This window comes from Pollicipes pollicipes, unplaced genomic scaffold (genome assembly GCF_011947565.3).
Source record: "Pollicipes pollicipes isolate AB1234 unplaced genomic scaffold, Ppol_2.1 Scaffold_4740;HRSCAF=5597_pilon_pilon_pilon, whole genome shotgun sequence".
Taxonomy (NCBI): Eukaryota; Metazoa; Arthropoda; class Thecostraca; order Pollicipedomorpha; family Pollicipedidae; genus Pollicipes; species Pollicipes pollicipes.
Genome location: NW_023596545.1, coordinates 30,588,037 through 30,610,543, shown reverse-complemented (window position 1 = coordinate 30,610,543; position 22,507 = coordinate 30,588,037). Strand labels below are relative to the sequence as shown.

General features: G+C 58.6%; 1 protein-coding gene across 1 annotated transcript in view; it reads left to right on the top strand.

Moving 5' to 3' along the window:
* Positions 1 to 22,507, top strand: part of LOC119098186 (membralin) — a 110,499-nt gene that overhangs the window by 25,259 nt on the left and 62,733 nt on the right. Inside the window, exons 10-11 of the mRNA XM_037221112.1 lie at positions 15,669 to 15,726; positions 20,286 to 20,369. Coding sequence (XP_037077007.1) covers positions 15,669 to 15,726; positions 20,286 to 20,369 — 142 coding nt within the window. The remainder of the gene's footprint in view (positions 1 to 15,668; positions 15,727 to 20,285; positions 20,370 to 22,507) is intronic.

Here is a 22,507-nt window from a genome sequence, read left to right as displayed (position 1 = left end):
AGTGACGTTGTCACAGTCTCGCAGTCACATAGTCACAGTCGCGCAGTCACATAGTCACAGTCACGTAGTCACACAGTCACGTAGTCACGTAGTCACACAGTCGCGCGGTCACGTAGTCATGGTCACGTAGTCACACAGTTACGTGGTTACATTTTACTTTATCGTTAATGAAAGATTTTAGTTTGCTGTTGTAGGGCGCTGTTGCTACTCATGAACACTATGTTTGAAGAAGCGCAAATCTGTGACGAGTTAATATGTCCTAAAATATGAACCTTCACATGTAGACTCGGGACGAGTTGAGCGGTTAGGCCCTGGCCCTAGCATGGCTTGTCTCGGCCATTGTTGGGCCGTATTACGCTTGTAAGGAACATCCTTGCCGTCCATGATGTCCTAACAAAGTTAGGACGTAAGGTAGCTTGCCATGTATCAGTAGTCTTACATGCATGTCTTAATTATGCGTATAGTAATATATGCATGCGTTGCGCACGGATTCATTTTCATATTTATATGATGAGAATCAGCTTTGTTTACAGCCCTTATTCCTGACACATTGCGTGCAAGAAAAGCTTACGACATGATCCTTCGCGTATCTGCATGTATATTTGCCGCTCCGTCGATGGTGTCAAGTTATTTGTGTGGTGTTCGTAATACTATTCGCGCAAAGTTCCGGCAAGATAATATCTGCTGTAGTTTCAGCAGGCAGATTTCCAAAATATATTTGTGCCGATAGGCTTCATCTTCATCAAACAAAAGGTACGCACCTTGGTAAACAATTAGACATTGACCATCACATCGTGCACGCTTGATTTTTGTTAGCTGTATTCCCAGGCATACACATATACGCCTGTACTTGAGTACATATACTATGGCACGCTCAGGGACGATACCTGATAATAGATACTACGGCAGGATGTGCAGCAGAATGTACTGTGCAGCTGAGTGGTGTTAAGGCACACTTCCAAAACCAATTGTTTGTCCTGGAAATTTGAAATAGCTGGTACTGCCTGTCAGATCTGGTCGATATGCCTATTGCTACTGTTGCAAGAGACGATTGTGGATATCAGCTCCGCCACCCAACTAGGCCCAGGTCCAGGATCAAGACCAGGTCCAGGTCCGGGTCCAGGTCCAGGTCAAAGTCCAGGTCCAGGTCAAAGTCCAGGTCCAGGTTAGGCCCATTTCCCGGTGATGATGGATTGCGCTTTGGTCCCCCCCGAACAAACAACTAAACTCAGTTAACGTACGGCGTACGTGTTCGTGCTCATGATTGTGAACAGGATCATATGAGCGATCGATAGTTGAGAATATGGGCTAACAGGTAAGGCTGTCACCGCGTTCTGGCCTTCTGGCCAGCGTTGGTCTCTTAGTCGTGATTACTTTGCTTTTTGTCCAGTGGCATTGAGTCGTTGGCGTACAATTACAGCGCGAAATGGCCCCAGTAGCCGGGGCGCTTTTAACGAAGTTAATCATAGCTCCAGAGAAGTGTTCCACGCAGCGATGATATTGGGACAACACAAACTGATTACAGAGCTGGACTCCGCTATCCTGCTCATGTCTGCCGTGTGCATGCCCATTGAGCCCAGTTTTTGGCTACCACAGCATAAGTGTTTGCTTGTTGTATGTGATGCGTGGTGGTTCATGTGGCAACATAACCATCTGCTCACTGTGTGCTGGCTGGTGCTGGCCGCATGGCCATCTTTCTTGAGTCAGGCATGGTTTGGACTCGTGGCAATTCCCCCTAAGCTTTCGTTTTCCTCACTGGAGAGAATTCCCCAGTGGAGACGTCTGATCAAGCCGCGGTTACCCCTCCCGCCCTAGCCCAGTCTCTGCGCGACCCGATCAGACTCGTCCCGTGCGTGGTGTGACCGACCTGTCCCGCCCCTCGTTTGACCCGTCAGGTCACCTGTGTCTCCTCCCGTCAGGGCGTGTATGTCCCCCTGGGCCAGTCTCTGCTCCCTGTCTGGTCTGTCTGGTCGCTGCATACCTGACTTGCTCCGTCCTGTCCGTGTGTGATCTGTCTGTTCGCCGCATACCTAGCTCGCTCTTTCCTGCCGTGTGTGATCTGTCCGATCGCCGCATACCTGACCAGCTCTGCCATATCCGTACGGTCCGTGCCTGCTTTGTCCTGCCCTAGCCAGTACGTCCGATGCCTGGCCCATCCCCTGGATGTGTTTCGCGCGCATTCTGTCCGGTCAGCACCTCTCGTGCGGTTCTTGTCGGGTAATCTGCCTAATCTGTGTGTTCCCCTGTTCAGCGGGTGGCGTCCATTGTCCCACCCGCGCGGCTAGTTTGGTGTCGCCATCCGCCTAGTCGTTTTGGGCGTCTCGCTCACCATCTCGGGTGCTACCCGCGAGCTTCTGGTTGTCGGTTGTTCCGAACGGCTTGCGATCTGTCCAGCCCGCCGCATTGTTCGTTGCTGTTCTCTGGCATTCTGGCGTTCTCACTGGCATACTCGCTGACATTCTCGCTGGCACCCTCTTGCGTTTTGTGGCGCTGTGTGGCGTTCTCGCTGGTGTTCTCTGTGATGTCTCACTTGGAGTCTCCATAAACGTTTTTACGTTTGGACCATCGAATGAACCGTTGAATATACTCTTTCCCCCACTTACCGATAATTTTGACATTTAGAAGGCGTGTGTCGGCAGCAGGCACAAGCGCATCCAGACCAATAGCATGCGTGCACTGCCTTTGGCTTGCCTGGCGCCGCTTGGGTACAACTTGGATACAAATTGGGTACAAATGGTGGTACGAAACCACATGGCGTTGCGGTATAATCACCCGATGTCTCGCCTTATTGTACCGTCTCAGTGTTACGGAGTAATATGGAGGCATTATTCGGACGGTCGTGCTGGTTTCATGTGTTAGCGTGGTAATTACGAACACACCTGGGGCTCGTCGCGTGTTGGTATTTATGCACTCGTTATGACAATAAGTTATGTATTTTGTAAATCGTAGTTAGTTTATATATGTATACATGTATACATATATGTATGCAGGTACACACGCCTACACACGCACCCACGCTTGCACGCACGCACGCACATATTAACTACGTATATTAATAGCGACAAAGCACGGCGCACTTCTAGTGTACACACACTAATGCACCAGGCGAGGACGGAAGTCTCATCAAGTTGTACGCTCTTACACGGTGTGGGTCATATCTTTAAGGTTTTAACGCCACCGGCTCAAAAATGTGAATTGTCGTAGCAGCCGGGACGTGAAACATACGGTGCGGTTGTTACGTCACAAATGAGACCAATGACAGCATCACAACGGATGGGTTTGCGGTCTGAATTGTGCGCGGTTGTGACGCTTTCGAGCATACTTTAGTTATCGGAAATCGGGATGCAGCCCCTTGCTTTACGTGCTCGACGTGCTCGAAACTTTGACCCGTCAAACGTTGCAGTCTGGGATTGTTTGAGATGAACTCAGTTTGTTGGCCGTACACTTAGCTCAAGTGTTGTGCGACGGCAGAAAGTTGTGTGGCAGGCTCGTGACTGAATGGCACCAGGAACTCCAGTGCAGCTCGCGTGGTTCGGGTTAGATTACCTGAGGACTGAACGGGATCCGTCGGGCAGCCGCGTCTGGGGCACAGCACGCGAGTGAGCGCCGCGGGGGCCGAGCCGCTGGGCCCGGCTGCCCGTCCAGTGGGCAGTGGCCAGAGGTCTCACGCGAGACGGCCGCGAGCCGAGCACCCTGCGGGCGGCCACCCGCGAACAAAAGTCACCTTGTGTGAACGCCTTATGTAACAACAGACTCCAGCGAATGTCTCTTACTTGTCGGCCAGCTGGTCGGCGATGGTGGCATCTCACCGGAGGTGTTCTTCACGGATGCGACGATCCGCTGAGCTGACAGAGAAATAACGAGTGAGTCTGCCGACAAAACAGCGCCATTCGAGGCCCATCTCGCCGCTTTATTCATCCGCTCCTCACTCGACAGTCGTATTTTTGACACGCTAATAAAGCGCTGCGGAGATTATTACGAGAGCGATCCCCGCTATAAGGGCTCTCCATATGGGATTTAAGTGCTCGTTGCCGGGGCATGATCCGGCAGTATTGGACGCCGTCGGGCGGGCTGGCTGCCGAGCGAGCAGCGGCCATCAGGGGAGTGGCTGGCGCCGCTGCCGGCTGCTGGCTGCGCGTCCCACGGCCCAGCCGGACCGCGCCGGCCGCTCCCGGCGGTAGCCCGGCGCGAGCGCCGCTGGCCGCTCAGTGCGGGAGGCGCTGAGGGTCCGTGGTGGCTCCGACCCGACCTCACCCGCACGGCGGCCGGGCTGGCGTGTGGTGCGGTGGGCCCTGGTGTCGGGACAGAGAGTCGTCATGGCACTGATGCGCCGGCGGCGAGGTACGTGCGGCGCTGACGGCTCGCCCGCGCCGGTCTCCCGCACTCCCGGCAGGCGCGGTCTCGCTCGCCATCGCTCCCGTCACCAGCCGGCCCGGACATCTCCCCCAGCAGCGTCAGCGGCGGCCGGCAGGCTTTCAGCGGCCACTTCCCGAGCTCCATGACTGCTAATTCGATTTCCGAGCCATTAAAACTTCCTGAAATACTTCTGGAGGGTTATGAATGGCGCGTCCGTGCGGCCGGCGCGGCACACCGCTGCGCGGGGCGCCGCGTCTCGACGGCTCGGTCGACGCTGGACTCCTCTGGCGGAGTCGGACTCCTCTGGCAAAGTCGGACTCCTCTGGAAGGGTTGGGCTCCTCTGGCAGAGTCGGAATCCTCTGGCGGAGTCGGACTCCTGTGGCAGACTCGGACTGCTGTGGCAGAGTCTGACTCTTCTGGCAGACTCGGACTCCGCTGGCGGAGTTGAACTCCTCTGGCAGAGTCGGACTCCTGTGACAGAGTCTGACTCCCCTGGTGGTGGTGGGGCCAGACTCCTTTGGCGGAGTCGGACTCCTTTGGCGGAGTTAGACTCCTCATGCGAAGTTGGACTCATTTGGCGGCTCCGGACTCCTCCAAGGGGGTCTAACTCGGCCTGCTCCCGGCGCCACCCAGTGGAGCCGCCGCTAGCAGGTCGACGCCGGACTCCTCCAACGGAGTCGGACTCGGCCTGCTCCCGGCGCCGCTCAGCGGAGCTGCTGCTGGCGGATCGCAGCGCTGATGGACGGTTTGTGAACGGGAAATTGGCCGCGTCGATACACGTCGATCGCCGCCGGCGGGCTTTTCAATTTGGCAGGGCCATTGTTTGGGCGCGGATGTGGGCCGATGCCGCGGAGACCGCTGAGACGGCTTAGGGCCGCTGCTGCTGCGACCGAGACGCTGGGTGTTGTGGCAGCGAGTGGTGTACGTAATGACGAGAACACGGAGAGGGACGTGTGCGGTCGGCTCCGTTGGGACGGCTCAGAGTTCGGTCCGGTGGTTTCGGCCGAGACGTGAGATCGCGGACCCGGCTACACACCAGCGAACGGCAGCAGGAGGAGCTCTGGAGGTTTGTCTCTGTGGCAGGAGTGAGCGTCTCAAGCTCAGTGACAGAATACTCGTCTCACGCGCACGATATCGTGGGTTCGACTTCCTCTGTGTCTGTGACCCAACTACGAGAAGCTGCGCTGGCCATGGCAGTCATGTACCACACCCATCCACCACGGAATAGCACCACGACTAAAGGCTGTGGACGGGAGAATGCTGGTCAGTCGGGCAGGGTGGGTGACCGTGAGTGTGTGTGCTGTGTCCTGTGAGGGAGGGCTGTATGCGGGGCGGTGCCGTGGCACACCGCCGGCCGTGTTTGGTTGGTGGGCCGCCACTCGACGCACCGGTGTCGCGCTCGGCGGCCGGCGCGCATTGTGGCTTTGTAATTCCCTCCCCGGGGCCGGGCTAAAATCGTTTCCTGGTATTACGGCGACGGCCATTAGGTGGGCCGACCCCCGGCCAGGCCGGCCGCCAGATCCTGGCCGGGTGGTCAATGCCCGCCGACGCCGCCCTGTCGCGGCCGGCGACACTGGCGCACAGGCTGGCGACGCTGGCGCGCAGGTCGGCGACACTGGCGCACTGGCCGGCGACGCTGGCGCACAGGCCGGCGACGCTGGCGCACAGGCCGGCGACACTGGCGCGCAGGCCGGGTGACCGACGCAGAGGCCGGCGACAATGTCGCTGCCGACAACACTGGCGCACAGACCGGCGACACTGGTGCACAGACCAGCGACACCGAGGCGCAGGCCGTCACTGGCGGGCGGAGTAACGCTGGCCATCAGAGCGACACTGGCCCACAGTCGGACACTGACGCTCAGGGCGCCACTGGTGCGCAGAGCGACACTGGGGCACAAGGCGGCACTGGGGCACAGAACGGCACTGGGGGCACTGGGCGGCACTGGGATACGAGACGACATTGGCGCACAGGACGACACTACCGCACAGAGCTACACTGGCCCACAGGGGGACACTGGGGCACAGGACAACACTGGCGCGCAGAGAGATGTGACGTCTGCTGGTCTCGCCGCACGACCGGATACCCAAAGTTGTTGGCCCTTCGGTCCGTGTTGTGACGTCAGCGGACTCCCTCGTCCCCCGGCGTGGGGCGATGGACAGCTCTCCAGGCTTCTGCTATCGTCGGGCCGCCTGGTCGTCGTCACGAGCGCGGCGAATGCTTCGTGGGGCCTCTCGAGTCCTCAGTGGACCTGTCCTCTCACTGGGCGACGCGGACGGGGGCGGCAGAGCGGGGCGGAGGATGTTCGTCGGGTCTCTGTCGTCGCTGGAGCCCCTCGGTCCCCGGCCGGCGGGCGGTGGGCGGCGCCGGTCGGCCGCGGAAGGGGGCGGCAGAGCGGGGCGGAGGGTGTTTGTGGTGCCTCTGTCGTCGCTGGAGCCCTTCGGTCCCGGGCTGGCGGGCGGTGGGCGGCGTCGGTCGGCCGTGGCCGCGCGCTACGCCTCTCATTAATTTCCATCAGTGGCGGCGGCCGCGGCCGGCCGGATCGCGACCCGATTAAAGCTCAATTCATCAATTACGGCCACGGTCGGGCGGCGCCGCGGCCGAGGTGACACCGTCGCCGAGACGGCCGGCGCCGGCGCCGGCGCGCCATGGCCGCTTTGTTGGAGCGCCGCGGGTGAACGGCCGGCCGGCAGCAAGACGCCGGTCCGAACCGGCACACCAATCTGCCGGGCTGGGGAGGATTGCTCTCAGGCTTAGTTCCGTCTGGAGACTGCGGTTTCAGAATGGACCGGTCTCTGCAAAAGGCCCGTGGCGTCTGTGGCAGGCGGTTGAAACTGTGGAGCATAGCAAGCAACTGGCAAAGAGTTAAGACGGAAGTAAAAGCCTTAGTCCTCGTAGAAAAACAACAACAGGAGAATGGAGAGATAGGTGCATTGGCATTTCGGCAAGCCTAAATGACCGGGGGGGGGGGGGGGCGGAGCAATTGATGTCATTTGTACAAGTCTGGGTTGCAGGCGGTTTGCACGCAAAAAAATTGGTTTACGAAATTAAGTGTAACTTTTGTGAAAAACATGGGAGGGACATAGCCTATGTCGGGGAGTCAATGCGCCCTATTTGTGTGAGATATAATACACACCTGCGAGACGCTAAAAACAAGACAGGGAATGCGCCTTTCCCAAAATACCCCTTTCAGTGACCATTTTTAGTAAAACACTCAGGCTGAAATCCAGGGAGGCATGGAACCCTTTTATTTACCCGTTTTAGAGCTCATTCATCTACAAAGCACGGGATCGTCCAGGCATAAAAATAAGTGAATCTATTCTTGTACAAGTCGGCGACCAGGCCTTAACGTGCAGGGCTCATCATGGCAGATTATGCGAATGTGATATGTGCATTGATGTATGTTGCGTGCTATTTTAACACCGTTTACATTTGTGTGATGCCTGACTCGTGTTGCGCGATGGCTGTTCAGTTGAAATCGCCTGTATGTTTGAATGAAGCGTGATGCGTGGTGTCTGATTGCTTGAATTTGTTTTTATGTACACATATTTTTCATGCATTCTGGTTCTTATTTAGATATACACTGTGCCATAGTAATGGCTGGCATTTGCCCCTTGTTTAATCCCGTGAATATGGGTGACCTGTAAAAACCGTGCCTCACTGTTCCGGAAAAAATACAAAACGCAAAATCCAGCTAGATCGCTGGGAATTTTGAATTGGCTACTGACATTCGCTTTGATATAGGCATGTTGCCGAAATATCAACGCATTTATCTCTCCATTCTTCTGGTTTTCTGCGAGGGATACGGCTAGTACTACCGTCTTATTTATACGCATAATAGTCCTCGCAAATGAACTTGATAATTAACGTGAAATATTAGACTGCTATAAAGCACGTTTTGAATTAAATATAACCAGGAGAAGGTAACACGTGTAAATGTTATTTACGCTCAGCATCTCACCATAGCATTGGCTTTATGTAGTGCTTTGCAGTCGCCTCGTATGAATAATTGCTGTTTTATACAATGCATGTCGGGGTCGATGTGCTGACATCGATCCTTCCACGGACAGACTCCATTTCTATCACTTACGCGCGGTGTCTGAAATTCCAAGTGGCTTCTGACACTCAGTTTGTGTCTTGTATTTGAATGTCGTATAAAGAATGAGCGGCCTACGTTCCTAAAGGTATCGTGTGTGTGTGATTGGGGCTTTACGACGCACTCAGCTGCTGAGACTATATGGCGTCGCCTGCCTCTCACCCTGGCAGGAAGGGCGGGCACCGCGGGGAATCGAACCCCGTACCTCTGGTTTCCCAAACGCGCAGTGGTTAACGCAGACGTGTTAACCACTGCACTACCGGCACCCACTCTTGAAGGTGTCGAAGATTAGTTACTTTGTTTTATTGTTCCAGGAATGCCGTAGTTTAGAACATAACTGTGATGCGGAGTGTTAGTTTCCCACGTAGTTCTTACGTAGTTTCGTCAGTTAGCATCAAGACACCCCGTTGGATTAGACCCACGCGGCGTGTTCCTTAGTCTGGTTGTGTGCTCCAAACTCAGGTACGACGCGTGGCTTTGATAAATGCATTCATTTGTAACCGTCAGTCAGGCAAGGAATAAAATATCACAAGTCTTGAGCTATTTTCGTTTGTTATATTACAAACAGGCAATTACGAAATCATGACATTTTTTGCTCAACATCTTAAGAATGGTTATCTCCGATGTGTTAAGATCTTGGGTCACTAAATGTTAAATTTCGCAGCATTTGTCAAATTCAATGATGGCATCAATGGCTTTTGTAGGCCTGAGTTCAACAGGAACCGCAATTCTCTACTATATAAGTTGTGTTTTAGTTTATTATAATCGCGATATAATCTTTATATTTCCCTATGCCTTGGCGTTTTCATCGCGGTGTATTGCCGCCGGAGCACGTATGTTTGTGGTCTTGTGCTTTTTGTTGTTGTTTTTTGCCAGGGGAATGGTGCAAGCAGGCACGTGCATGCCGTGAGTGATTGCTCTGGAGTAATGGTCCAAACGCGCAGTTTGTGACGTGCCCGTCATGTGAAGTCGGTCGCTTGCATCCTTCTGTTGCGGTGGCTCTGCGGCGCATAGCTGGTGAATGATAACTGACTGTCTACGATCAAGCGCAGGGGCGCTGTGCGTCCACCTGCTCGGGCCGGATGCCGTGGCGTCTCATTTGGCGCGCGCAGGAGGGCATGAGCAGCGCCCCTTACGGCCGCGGCTTACGGCATGTGTAGCGCCTCTTCGGGCCCGCGCGGCGCCCTGTGGCGGGCGCTTTTACAACTGGATTGGCTGCCTGGAGTCCACGTCAGTTGGAATGCACGTAGGCAAGCTTGAAGTCCGGTGCGAGGCTTGTGTATGGGATTTTGGCAGGCTTAGCAGAACTGGTCACAGCATACGGTGGGTGACTTCGCAGCGATAACTGTCTGCTGTTGGCGGCCATTGGCTTAATGTCACGTTCCATCAGCTATTGTTAAATCATCATTTGTCGAAAGTATACATACAAAGACATTAACAGGAGGTTTAACACGCGCACGTCATCGCTGGGCAGCTTATTGTGCAACCATCTCTGTCGGTTGCTGAGTGTTGAAGGGCGCAATCCTGGAACACTGAGCTGGCATTGTTGAAACGTGTAACGTTTGATCTTTACTTACGGTAAAGGACAGCATACTGGTTCGTAGTTCGCTCCGGAGGGAATGCCGATTTTATGCTCGGAATCTCAACTTGCGCTGGTTCCGAACAGATTGACCTTTGTGTTCTGCCTGAATATCTCCGGACTACCCCCCCCCCCCTCCCCTCCCCTCCCCTCCCCTCCCCCCCCCCGTTGAGACCAATCCGTTTCTTGTCGTCCGCCGGCGGCGCACATTGGGCCGTTCGCCTCCGGCCGGCCGTTCGCGCTCCCCTAAACGCCTCACCGGCGTCTCATATCGCTCTCGCTCGCTGTTGACCAGGTCATCAGTCGGCGGCGGCGGCGGCGGCGGCGGCGGCGGCGAGAGAGCGCGCCTGTCCCGTCTCGGCGATCGGCGTTCCCGGCCGCGCCCCGTGCCGGCGGCGGCGGCGGCGGCGGCGGTGGTGGTGGCACGTGACCGGCCTGCCTGGGCCCGGCCGGCTGTATTCAGATGCCGCGCGGCCCGGCAATCTCGCGGCCGACCGGCCGACGCGGCGGCGCCGGCCGGCCGCACGTGCTGCCCTGCCCCCCATCCCGGCCCCGGCCCCGGCTCCGGCCCGAGCGGTGGAGGTGCGCTGGCTCCGGGCGCCGTCAGGAGCCCGCCCCGCCTCGGCTGGGCCGCCGGCAGCGGCGCACAAGTCACGGCCAGTGACGGGCGCCGCCGCTGCCGGCGGTCCGCTCGGAGGGTCGTCACGTCGGCGCCGCGGCGGCGTCGTGACCGGCCCCGTCCGGCGGCGGCGGCGATCCCTGCCCAGCTGGCACGGCCTGTTTACCGGGCCGCCCCGCGCCGCGATCGATGGCTGGCTTAGGATGGAGCGGGCCGAAATTGTTTAACGCCCGCCGCTCGCTATACCTGGCCGTCTATTAGGCCGGCGCCACTGGCTGTAACACGTTCACTTACGGCGGCCGAGAGGCGCCCGGGGGCACTGCGGCCGCCCGCACGCGCATTGAACGGGCCCGCTGGCCAACGGTCGACCCTTCGGGGAGGGAGCGAGTTAAGGACGTGAATGTCGCACTTTATGCAGTCCACCTTGCGTATATGCCCTCGAATCAAACCGCATTGAAATATGTCTGAAGAGGAAAAATGGTTCTGCTGGGGTCATCGGCTTTGATTTTATGAACTCATGTAGCGGACGCATGCTGTAAATGTGTGTTCGGTCATTCCCGGCGAGTGATCATCGACGATTTACGAAGTGGTTCTCGAGTTGCGAGACGCAACCAGGACCGCTCCAACTTCATAACTGGACCAGGTGATGTGTACATTCGCTTTGCAGCGTCCACCAATCGGGTCGTCGTGCTGAGCTGCGGGCATTGCGGTGCAGCATTGTGATCGGCGGCCGGCGGTCGCCCGAACGTCGAGTATTGCGGTACAGCCGCACAGCCAGGGGCCGGCCGTCTCACCGGCGCCGAGTGATGCGGTGCAGCCGCACAGCCAGGGGCCGTCCGTCGCACCACTGGTGGCGAGTGTTGCGGTGCAGTCGACCGATCAGGGGTGTTTGCCACCCGGCCTGCAGCGGCGTGGCCGCTATCTGGCCGAGCTATTGATTGATGCCCCCTGTATAAGGGCCGAATCGATCCCGGTCCGCCGGCGTTATCGGCCCGGCAGCCGGCCGGCCGGTTTACGGGACTGGCGTCGCGCCGCGTACCGCCCGGCAGCCGGCGCCGGGAGACGCGGCCGTCGAGTCGGGCCGGCGCCCGGCCCCGCCGGCAGCACGGCCGTCGGCACGGTCCGCGGTGGCTTCCGGTAGGGTCATGGTGGGACGCAAGCGGGATTCTTCTTTTGCGAAGTGTTTTCCATGCCCGCCGCTCGTGCGAGTATGGTTTGTGCTCGTGCGTGGACACGTGCTCTGTGCCTTTCCTTCCGTAATCAAAATGTGCTGAGTGTGTTCGCATTGGACGGCGAAATATTTCATCGCGTTGGAATTTCCCGATCGTAGTTCTGAAGTAATGGAATAGTGAGTTGCATTTCCGTGAAACTACATCAACCAAGTGTTCTTCGTTTTGTCACAGCAGCAGCTGCCGCTGAAGCCCGACAACTCGTAAAAGAAAAGGGCGTTAATGGGAATAACCGTGTACAGTATTAACCTTTTCTGTGTGAAGTTACCCTTTGACGGTGCTGCTCCTGGTGCTATTGACTGCTGGGCAATGGCTCAATGATGCCCGACTCGGCCGTGCTGGGGCAGCCCAAGTCCAAATGTAGGTAGCTGAGACAAGGGCGGTGGGTGGCCCCTGGCGGCCAGTAGACCACAGTAAGTTGTGGTGATATTAACTGGCGTTGGCTGATGGCGTGAACGGCATCGCAGCGAAAGGCGAATGGTGTAATGAAAGTTTGATCGCTTCTCAAACGCGAGCTGCGCTCGTCATTGGTCCCGAGCTTGTCGAATGCGTCGACCAGTGACGGCTATTGCGAGGAATGGCGCGGTGTCGATGATACGAAAGGAGGAAATTGTTCTCCGGGCGCACACGGCCCGGCTCATTTGGATCCGAAGCTAGTCTTCTGAACTTTGTCAGCCCGCGCTGCTGTTAGCAAAACGGAACTTCATCGTTGGCTAGCTACTACGGTGATATCGATGTCGTTTTGTGTATTTGTCGCTGACGAACGTCAGTAACCGTGGCGACGGGCCGTCTCAGGGAGTGTTGTCCGAAGCCGGCGCGCCGCGTTGCGGTGCACCCACCGTCTGATCTGGGCATCCGTCGTCTGATCTTCTGAGCATCCGTCGTCTGATAGTTGGATTATCCGCCGTCTGTGCACCCGGCGTCGGCGAAGCGACATGACCGATAGGAGCACGTCGGCTTGTCAGAGTCACTACGGCAATCGTCATAATGGAATCAAAACGAAACGTACTGAGAGGAGCATGACTGACGTTCTGTTCAGACAACACAAGCTCTGCGCTATTCTAAGTCACTCCGTGGCGTTTTAGTGGTCGCGGGTGGTGGTTTTCTGCCCTCGAGGAATGATATTATGGCACCTTTGCCTGCTGTGGGCGACGGCGCTGTGCGATGTCGGTATCGTTTGCGCATCTCGTCCATGTGCAGCACCACTGGCGCTTGGGGATCTGCGAATGGCTGCCGTCGCTCCATCTCGCCGGCACTGACGCGTCTCAGTCGAGCCATGAGAAGGCGCTGGTCCCGGTCTCGGTCCCGATCTCGGTTTCGGTCTCGGCCTCGGCCTCAGTCCCGGTCCCGGTCCCGGTCCCGGTCCCGATCCCGGTCCCGGTCCCGGTCCCGGTCCCGGTCCCGGTTCCGGCCCGGTCCCGGTCTCGGTCCAGTCCCGGTCCCAGTCCCAGTCCAGGTTCCAGTCCCTGGTCCCAGTCCCAGTCCCAGTCCCAGTCCCGGCGCGCCCGCGCACCACAGCCGGCGCCGTGCACGGCCAGCGGCGCTCCGCCGGCCGCAGCCGGCCGCCGCCGCCGGCTCCTTCGGGCCACGCTCGCCGTGTGACGCCGGCTGGCGGCGGCGAGGCGTGACCGGCACACCGGCGGACCGGCGCCGGTCGGCGGCGCGCGGCTGAGCTCTGCGTGACGTCACCACCCCAGTCGGGGACTCGGAGTCAGGCGGCGAGGCGTCAGCTGACCGTCACGCCGCGAGACACTGACCTGAGCCGACCGCTGCGCGCGGCTGCCGCTCACCATAGCACAGCTGTGTCAGTGGCAGTCGCATCAGCTTATCAAAAGTGCCACCATGCCCCGGCGATGAGGCGAGCCTCAATCACCATCGGCCGTGTCATTGGCGGGTGCGCCGGTGTAGTTTCTCGGCGCCTCACCGGCCCCGGCGGCTGAGTGGCGCCGGCGGCACCCTCTGAACGGCGCGCGCCGAGCGCTCCCAATTTGTGCGCCGCACCGTTGGTGGACTTCGCAATCGGCGCTATTGGCTGCCGGAGGCCGGCGGCTGGCGCTGATGACTGCCGGTCGCCGTTTGCTGCGATGGCCCCGGGCCGGGGCGGAGGCGGCGGCGCGCGCCTCGCGCTCGGCACAGACGGACGGACCGGCGGCGGCGGCCGCTCACGACACGCGGCACTGATCCGGGGAGGAGCGCCGTCTGGCGTCGCGTCGGCGTGGTATCTGTCGCCGTCGGCTGGTGGATACAGTTTGTGCGATGGATTTGCTTTCATTGGGCGATTACCCCATTTGTAGCTCCTGTGTTCAGCGTGGTGGTGTTGGAAGGTGCATGACTCACCATGCGTGGGCTACGCTGTCCGGACTGAGCCGTGGCAGCTGGTGGGCACGCAGGCCGTGTGACCTGGGATCACTTGTAATTCACTGTTGGCGGACTGGATGTTTTACCGCTCAAGTAACTGCCCTAGATCATCGTGAACGAGTGGCCGGCCCTGAGCAGTTCCGTGCCTTGGAAGTATTTGTTTCTTCCTCTTATTTCTCGTAAGTGTAGGGAAGTCCTGCAATCCAAGTTTTCTTTCATGTCAGTTGTGCTTATTTACGTTATTTTCATTGCGGACATTGTAATACAGAAGGAACAACTGAGATGAAACCGAAGTGCGGTGTCCCACTGCGTTGGTGCGTCGTCCAGCACCGTGTGCTGACGCGCTGGGCGGGCCGCTCCTGCCGCGGGGTCGGGCCCAGGTAGCGAGCCGGCAGACCTCGAGCCGCTGCCTCCACAGAGCGTCCAGAACATCCGGTCGGAGGCCGGCCGCTCGGCGACTGACGGCGGTTGGCGGCCTCTGAGCCTCCCCGGATCGGTGAGTAGCGGCTCGGCGCCGCGCCGCGCCGCTGCCCGCAGGCCGCCGGGCCCGCCGCCGGCCGGCACGGCTCGTTCCGCTGCTGGCTCTGCTGTAAAGATTCCGCCAATCCTAACCGCGTGGCAGAACAAACTGGAAACGGAAATTTAATAAGAGCCGAAAGACCGGGGCGCTGTTTGCCCATGCAGACGGCCCTTTTCATCCCGACGTGGAATTAATGTAGCGCTCCTCGACCGGATTTTCTGACTTTGGGACGATTAGCCGATGCCTTCGCCAGACGCTCGGGCGAACGTTAGAAGTACCGCACTGAGAGTGGCTCTGTCGAGAGAGAGGAGAGAGGGAGAGGGAGAGGGAGAGGAGAGGGAGAGAGGAGAGGAGAGGGAGAGGAGAGGGAGAGGGAGGGGAGAGGGAGAGGGAGAGGGAGAGGAGAGGAGATAGAGAGAGAGAGAGAGAGAGAGAGAGAGAGAGAGAGAGAGAGAGAGAGAGAGAGAGAGAGAGAGACCGTTCGATTTCGACCGTTGGACCATGCTTAAAGGTTGCGTATCACAAATATTGCTTTACGTCGGATGTGACGAATGTGATGTGACGATGTCCTCGTATGAGGACAGGAGAGAGAGGGAGAGGGGCTCTTGAGGGTGGGATGACAAGCTCTCCGCCATACCCGCTCACCCGTCTGGGCCACGGGTGAGACTAAGACGGGGCATGCCTCTGCAGTGGCCCTTCAAGCCGCCCCTTCTCTGCAGCGGTGTGCGAGTGGCGGCGCTTGCAGCTGTCACCAGGCTCGGGTCCGTGCTGCGTCCGTGACGTGACGTGACGTAGCTCGGAAAGCTGGGACCGTTCCCACCTGCTCGGAGCGACGTCCGTCGATGTGATGGGATCGTGTCAGCTCGTGGTGTCGTCCGACACGGTTCTCACGCGCTGTTGTCCTGTTTGCAGACGCTGACTGTGTCCATGCTCCTGCGGTACTCTCACCAGCAGATATTCCTCTTCATTGGTAAGTGTACGAATACAGACACCGGCCTCACGTGGATACAACAGCGTGGCCTAGCCAGATAGTAGTCAAAAAAGACGGCACCGATCTGTGGCAGGTGGGCGGCAGCCTCGGTTCCGCCATGTCCGCATGCGCGTCTTTGCCGAATGGAAACCTTTGTGTCCATGCCATTCTGTCTCTATCCCATATTTAGATAAATATTCGGAGCATCACACAGTTCGCGAAGTGGGTGCCTGGTTTCCACGCTAGGGGTCTGACGTCCCAATCCGTGTTAGGTGTTCGTGAATAATTTTCGTCATTAATGCTTCCCAATGAATGTGAAACGACATTCGAGTTTCATGGTGTTCGGTGCCTTTAAATGTTAATCGTTTTGCTTTTCGTATTTGCATAGTTTCGATGTCATCGTTTGTGGTGTGTTATTGTTGATGTGTCGCTCATTCACCCGGTTGCCTCGTGTGTTATCATCCTCAAAATAGTTAAGTTAGGAAAAATCGAACCCTGTGTAGCAGCGTCGTGTCCGTGCACAAAAGCACATGTCCTCTAACCAACGCTTTACCGATATTGCTTACTTGCAATTATCTGAGTTGCTGAAACATGTCTGAAGCACGTCAGCACGCTGCTCTAAGCGTCGCTTGTCGTGGGCTGTCGTGTTTTTTTCATGTAGTCGTTCGTCACACACTATTTTCGTGCCGCCAGTGTGACTGGTTAGGAGCCCTGCACGCCGCTGGCAGTGGCAATACCTGGTGAGCGTTGTTGAGGTCTCAGCGCGCTGCATCCCCCTTGCATTCGGCCCCGCGGTTTCAGCTGTTCATGCGCCCTGGGAGTCTCCGCTCATTAGGGCTTGCGCGCCGCGTATCTGCCATTGCCACTGCCCCTGCCATTGTGTGTGCCATTGTGCGGAGAGGGCTCCGGGTGCCGTGCTCCCTGACGGGCAGGTGTGTTTGGCGCCTCAGCCCTCGGTGTGCCCTCACTGCTGGTGGTGCAGATGTGTGGCGCACGGTGGGACCGCCCGGGCGCGTGCTGGGCCGGCGTCGAGTCTACCGGCCGGGTGGATGTGCTCGGACCGGTGTACCTGCCGTCGGGCGGGGGTCGTGTTGCGGCGTGCCGGTCGGGTGGCTGTGCTCGGACCGGTGTACCTGCCGTCGGGCGGGGGTCGTGTTGCGGCGTGCCGGTCGGGTGGCTGTGCTCGGACCTGTGTACCTGCCGTCGGGCGGGGGTCGTGTGGCGGCGCGCCGGCCGGGTGGCTGTGCTCGGACCGGTGTACCTGCCGTCGGGCGGGGTCGTGTGGCGGCGCGCCGACGGACTCCGGCTGGCGGCGCCCGCCCGGCAATATCGGCTGGAGAGGGCGCCCGGCCGCTATTACAGCCGAAGAGGCCGGCCGGCGGGCCCACGGCCGCGGAACGCGAGCCGGCCCGCCGCCAGGCCCCGCTCTCTAATGGTAACGGGAGCCGGCGCCGCCGCCGTCCCGGGATGCCGCCCTCCTCTTAACGATCTCTGTATGAAATGTGGGCTGTGATTTGAGTGCGCTGCCGGCGCTCGAGTGTCGGCCGGCCGTGGACGCCGGCGCCGGCCGAACTTGTCCGGCCGGCGGCGGCCGATCTGTTTTCGTGGCCCAGCCCGAGCGCCGACCCCCGACGGGGCGGAACGGCCCGGGGCGCCCCGTGGCCATGCGGCAAGTTGGGCTCAAGTTCTGCGTGCTCGGTACTCCAGGGCACCGGTCGATCAACCGGCGGCCGGCGACAGCCCATGCAGCCCTTGCAGCCACGGGAATGCTCTCGGTTTAAGTAGCGTTCCTCGCGGCTGGTCGCCGTCCGTATTGATCAGGGGCCGCGTGCCTCGCGCGCGAAGCCTCGCACCGCCGGATGGGGTGATAATTATCGCGGCGGCGGTGGCGTGTTTGGAGTGTGCGGGCTCGACGCGGGCGTCGCGTGCTCGTTGCGGCCGTGCCGCGTCCGGTCCGGCCTTGAAGATGGGGTCGGCGGGGGCAGATGTGGAACGCCGCGCTCCGGGGTCGCCGAGCCCGGCGGACGCGGCAGGAAGTGGCCTGTAACGCTGACGAGTGCTGCGGAAGGCGCAATGGCCTCTTTTCCGGGAGCATGGTCACATCTCTCCGGACATTTCCTTCTGCGCTGCCTTGTTCGCCGGTGGTGGGTTTCAGGGAGGGTTATGTCTTAGCCCTTTTTAAGGGTATGGCCAAGTTATAAAAGCTGCGAAAGCTAACATATAAACGTTGAAACACCACAAATACAAACGTCAGTTCGAGGGAAAGGGCAAACCAGCTCCACAGCGCAACGCCGTGACCGCGTAGGCGCCTCCAGTATCACGCGAATGGCTGACCCGAGCCTCACGCACGAAACGCAGAGACGCGGGCCATACCGAGGGAAAGGAACTCCCCCAGCGCTTTAGTGTCACAGAGACGGTCGGCTGGTGAATGGCGGGGCTGCGGCGTGGCCGCGGAGCCGAGGACAGCTGCAGACGAGCACGGAGGTGATTGTCTGCTCTCCGAAAGTTGGCAATCACCACCGCCGTTGGCGCTGGTGATTGTCAACTCTCCGCGATGGTGCCGGAACAGGCGTGCGTGCTAGGGAAGTTTGTGATGTGGGTGTCTGATTTCGAGTGTAATTTCCGATATTTTGCGTGCGTTAGCGAAACTGGACATACTACATGCATGGCAGGTTTTACGCCGCATTTGCCATTGTGGGGTTATCTTAAGATGTACGTTGTCTCCGAACAAATTCGGGCTGTTCGGCTTAAAAAGCATTTAAGGGTGTTTTTAACGCGGTTTAAAAAACTTCTGGTATGATTTCACTCCTACGTATCATTACAATAATGTGCTACAAAAAGGTGTGAGATTTGATTTACTTAAATCCTTTTGTACATCATTTTTGTTTCTGTTTTTTTGGAGTGCGTTGGTCTTCCTTGCATAGCCTTGTGATATGGGGCTCACTGAGGCAAAGGGGACTGCCCTACCGATCTGCGTTGTCTTCGTTTATTTGTTTCAAAAGGTACCGTGAATACTTCAATATGTTAGCCTCTAATCACGCAAGATGTCTTGTAGAACGTTTTGCAGACCGTCGATATCAATTTTGCTCAGATGGTTATGCAGTCCAAATGCGAAGCCTTTGACACAGGCACCCGTCGGGAATATTTCGTGCATAACAGGAGGCTAATGTATGCCCAGATGCATGGTAAATGGGTTCGGCAGCTGTGGGCCCTGCGAACAGAGGCGGGCTCGGCATCTGTGGGCCCAGCGAACAGAGGCGGGTTCGGTATCTGTGGGCCCAGTGAACAGAGGCGGGTTCAGCATCTGTGGGTCCGGCAAACGGAGGCGGGTTTGGCATCTGTGCACCCAGCGAACAGAGGCGGATGCGGCATTGCATCTTGGTGGGCCCAGCGAACAGGGACGAGTTCAGCATCTGTGGGCCCAGCGGACAGAGGCGGGCTCGGCTTTTTTGGGCCTGCGAACAGAGATGGGTTCGGCATCTGTGGGCTCAGCGAACAGAGGCGGGTTCGGCCTCTGGGCCGGCGAACAGAGGCGGGTTCGACATCTGTGGGCCCAGCGAACAGAGGCGGGTTTTGCACCTGTGGGCCCAACGAACAGAGGCGCTCAGCGCCGCTCGTCGCTCTGAGGACTCAGTGTCAAGGAGTCAATACCGGCATCGGCAGCTAGGCAGACCCCTCGGTTCAGCTCCATCAGTACACCGCTGCGTGTCAGATGCACCCTAACGCAGGAGTGTGTCAGCTCGCAGGCGGCTCCTCAGGCTGGCCAATCGGACCCGTGTTGACGCCGCTGACTCCGGCTTGTGCCGTTGCCAGCCGTCTGTGTGCGCAGCTGCACGTGGAGTATCGTGTCAGCACCTCACCGCGAGTCTGCGCGTGAATGCGGGCTCGTGACGGCGCCTACCCCCGGCCGGGCGAAGCCGCCCTTCTGGCACGCCAGGTGCTGCTGGCTGACTGACGGCCCAGGGCGGCAGCAGACCCCTGTCGTGGCAGGCGCCGCTGACGGTCCAGGGTAGAAGCAGACCCCTGTCGTAGCTGGCGCCGCTGACGGTCCAGGGTAGGAGCAGACCCCTGTCGTGGCAGGCGCCGCTGAGGTCTAGGGTAGGAGCAGTCCCCTGTTATGGCGGGCATCCCTGACGGCCCAGGGTAGGAGCAGACCCCTGTCGTGACAGGCGCCGCTGACAGTCTAGGGTAGGAGCAGACCCCTGTCGTGGCAGGCGTCGCTGATGGTCCAGGGTAGGAGCAGACCCCTGTTATGGCGGGCATCTCTGACGGCCCAGGGTAGGAGCAGACCCCTGTCGTGACAGGCGCCGCTGACGGTCTAGGGTAGGAGCAGTCCCCTGTCGTGGTGGGTATGTCTGATCGTCCAGGGTAGAAGCATACCTCTGTCGTAGCGGGCTCCGCTGACGGTCCAGGGCAGGAGCGGTCCCCTGTCGTAGCGGGCTCCGCTGACGGTCCAGGGCAGGAGCAGTCCCCTGTCGTAGCGGGCTCCGCTGACGGTCCAGGGCAAGAGCAGACCCCTGTCGTGGCGGGCGCCGCTGACGTCCCTCTCTCCGTTTCAGTGGACCTGCTCCAGATGCTGGAGGCCAACACGATCGCACACTTCCCGGCGGCCCCGCTTCTCACCGTCATTCTGGCGCTTGTCGGTGAGTCTGCGTCCCCCCCGCCGTGAGCGCGGCGGGCGGCCGCCGCTGTGGTGTAAGCCGAGGCCGTGTCTTAACAACGCCGATGTCTTCTCTTTCGATGGGTGTTTTCACTGTGAAAGCCATTTGGCGTTCATCGTCTTCTGCTTCAACAAAGGTCGTGCAGGTATCTATGTGTGCGTCTTCTAGCGCATTGATTTCCCCGCCTGGTCCCACTCCGTCCTCAGATTTAAGCTTCAAGCTGTCTTGGATCTTGTATTTAAAACAAGTTCAAATTGCTTCGGATTTGAGTTCTGTCGTATGCTTAACTCGTATTAATATTCTTAAGTCGTGTCAGAGTGCTGCCGAAGAGTGCTTGCCATCGGCATGCGACGTGTCGAATATCAAGGGAAAGTAAGCACGTGACTTAACACTGCTGTTTAGCTGCGTGTGCCTTTTTATACCTTCTTATTTGTAACGAGCTGTGATGGACATAACAGCCTCAAAAAGCTTCAAAGCCTGCGTAAAAGTCGTGCAGTAACATATAAATCTTTTCACTGTGTGGTGCTGTATCACGCGCCCAAAGTGGCCCTTCCCGCACACACGTTCAGTTTATTAAGACAAGCACTGTAATGCTAACGGGCTTAGGTATCTAATGCATTAGTGAGAATTGTAGAGAAGACACGTTCCAAGATGCTTACTGATCCGCCCTGCCTTTGTCGTACGCCGTGGTGCCGGTGACGCCGTGGAAAACCCGATGGATTTTCCGCCTGTTCGTTATTGCATTTGTTGAGAACCTTTACATTTTACGCATTGTTTGCGATTTCGGAGTTCACTTGCTGTAAAAGTTGGACGATCGCATTGCTAACGGAAACGGGCCAGACAGAGTTATTTTATTGGTAGGTTTTGTTAGTTTGTTTTTTTTCTGGAAGTTACCGGACTACGTGCCAGGTTGTCAATTCTTTGCCTCCTCTTCCGTGAACGAATGTTATTGTGTGCGAGATGGTGAATGTGGGGTCTGTGGGGGGGTTTTCAGTTATCCAACCACGCTTGATATGTACCTTGGTATAGTCCAGGAGTGGTCTAATTGTTACACTGAATTAGAAACTTGTATTAAGACGATCCGCACTCGCCTTGCGGCTATCACATTCTCCGCCGTAAGATAAAAGGTGAAGAAACCATAGTAATTATAAAACATCCCCTCAGTCACTGTAGCATGCCTCATAATCATCTAAGATCCGGGATGGGTGAAGCAGTTGGTTGCGCCACATCAGGCACATGTGGAGATGCCACATCGGGCGCAGGCGCAGACGCCACACCAGGCGCGTGCGTAGGCGCCACATCAGGCAGGTGCCGCTTCAACTATCGGCTCAGCGGCGGCGCTGGAGGCCGCTGCAACTGTGGCGCCGGCGCTGGAGGCCGCAGCACCTCTGGCGCCGGCGTTGGAGGGCGCAGCAACTCTGGCGCCGGCGCTGGAGGCTGCAGGAACTCTGGCGCCGGCGCTGGAGGCCGCAGCAACTCTGGCGCCGGCGCTGGAGGCCGCAGCAACTCTGGCGCCGACGCTGGAGGCCGCTGCACCTCCGGCGCCGGCGAGCTGGACAGTGCTCGTGGTGTGGCACCCTGAGTACAGTTAATCAGATGTATGCAGCTATTTTAAGACAGAAGAGGCCATCACAAGGCCACTTGTTTTACCAGATTTACACGTCGGTCGATTTTCGCAAAACGTAGCGTGCGCTGTATGTGCTAGTGAAGTCATAGCGGTCTTGGGGAACCCATCGTTTTCACGTGTCTATCTTTCTGTCCGGTGGGACAGCGCGCGCGCGGCCGAGCCTGCGACCGCCCAGCTTTGGTACGCGGTGCGCGTCACACGATGTAGACCCGGCGCTCGTCTCGTCGCCGACCTCAGCGGTGGGCGGCTTCAGCCGTGCGGGCGGGCTGCGCGGCCCTGCTGGCCCCCGCCGGTGGCCGCGGCGGGCGCCGCCGGGCGCCGGTGTCGCCGGCCGGGGCGGACGGCGCCAGGTGCCGCCGCAGGCCGGCCGCGGCCACACCTGTGCGGCCGGCCTGCGCCGCCGCTCCCGCCCTATCTGCCAGCCTATTGATCGGTTGTATCTGTGTGTTGTCTGGTGCTGCCGGCTGGACGCCAGGACGTTCGCCGGCCGCGG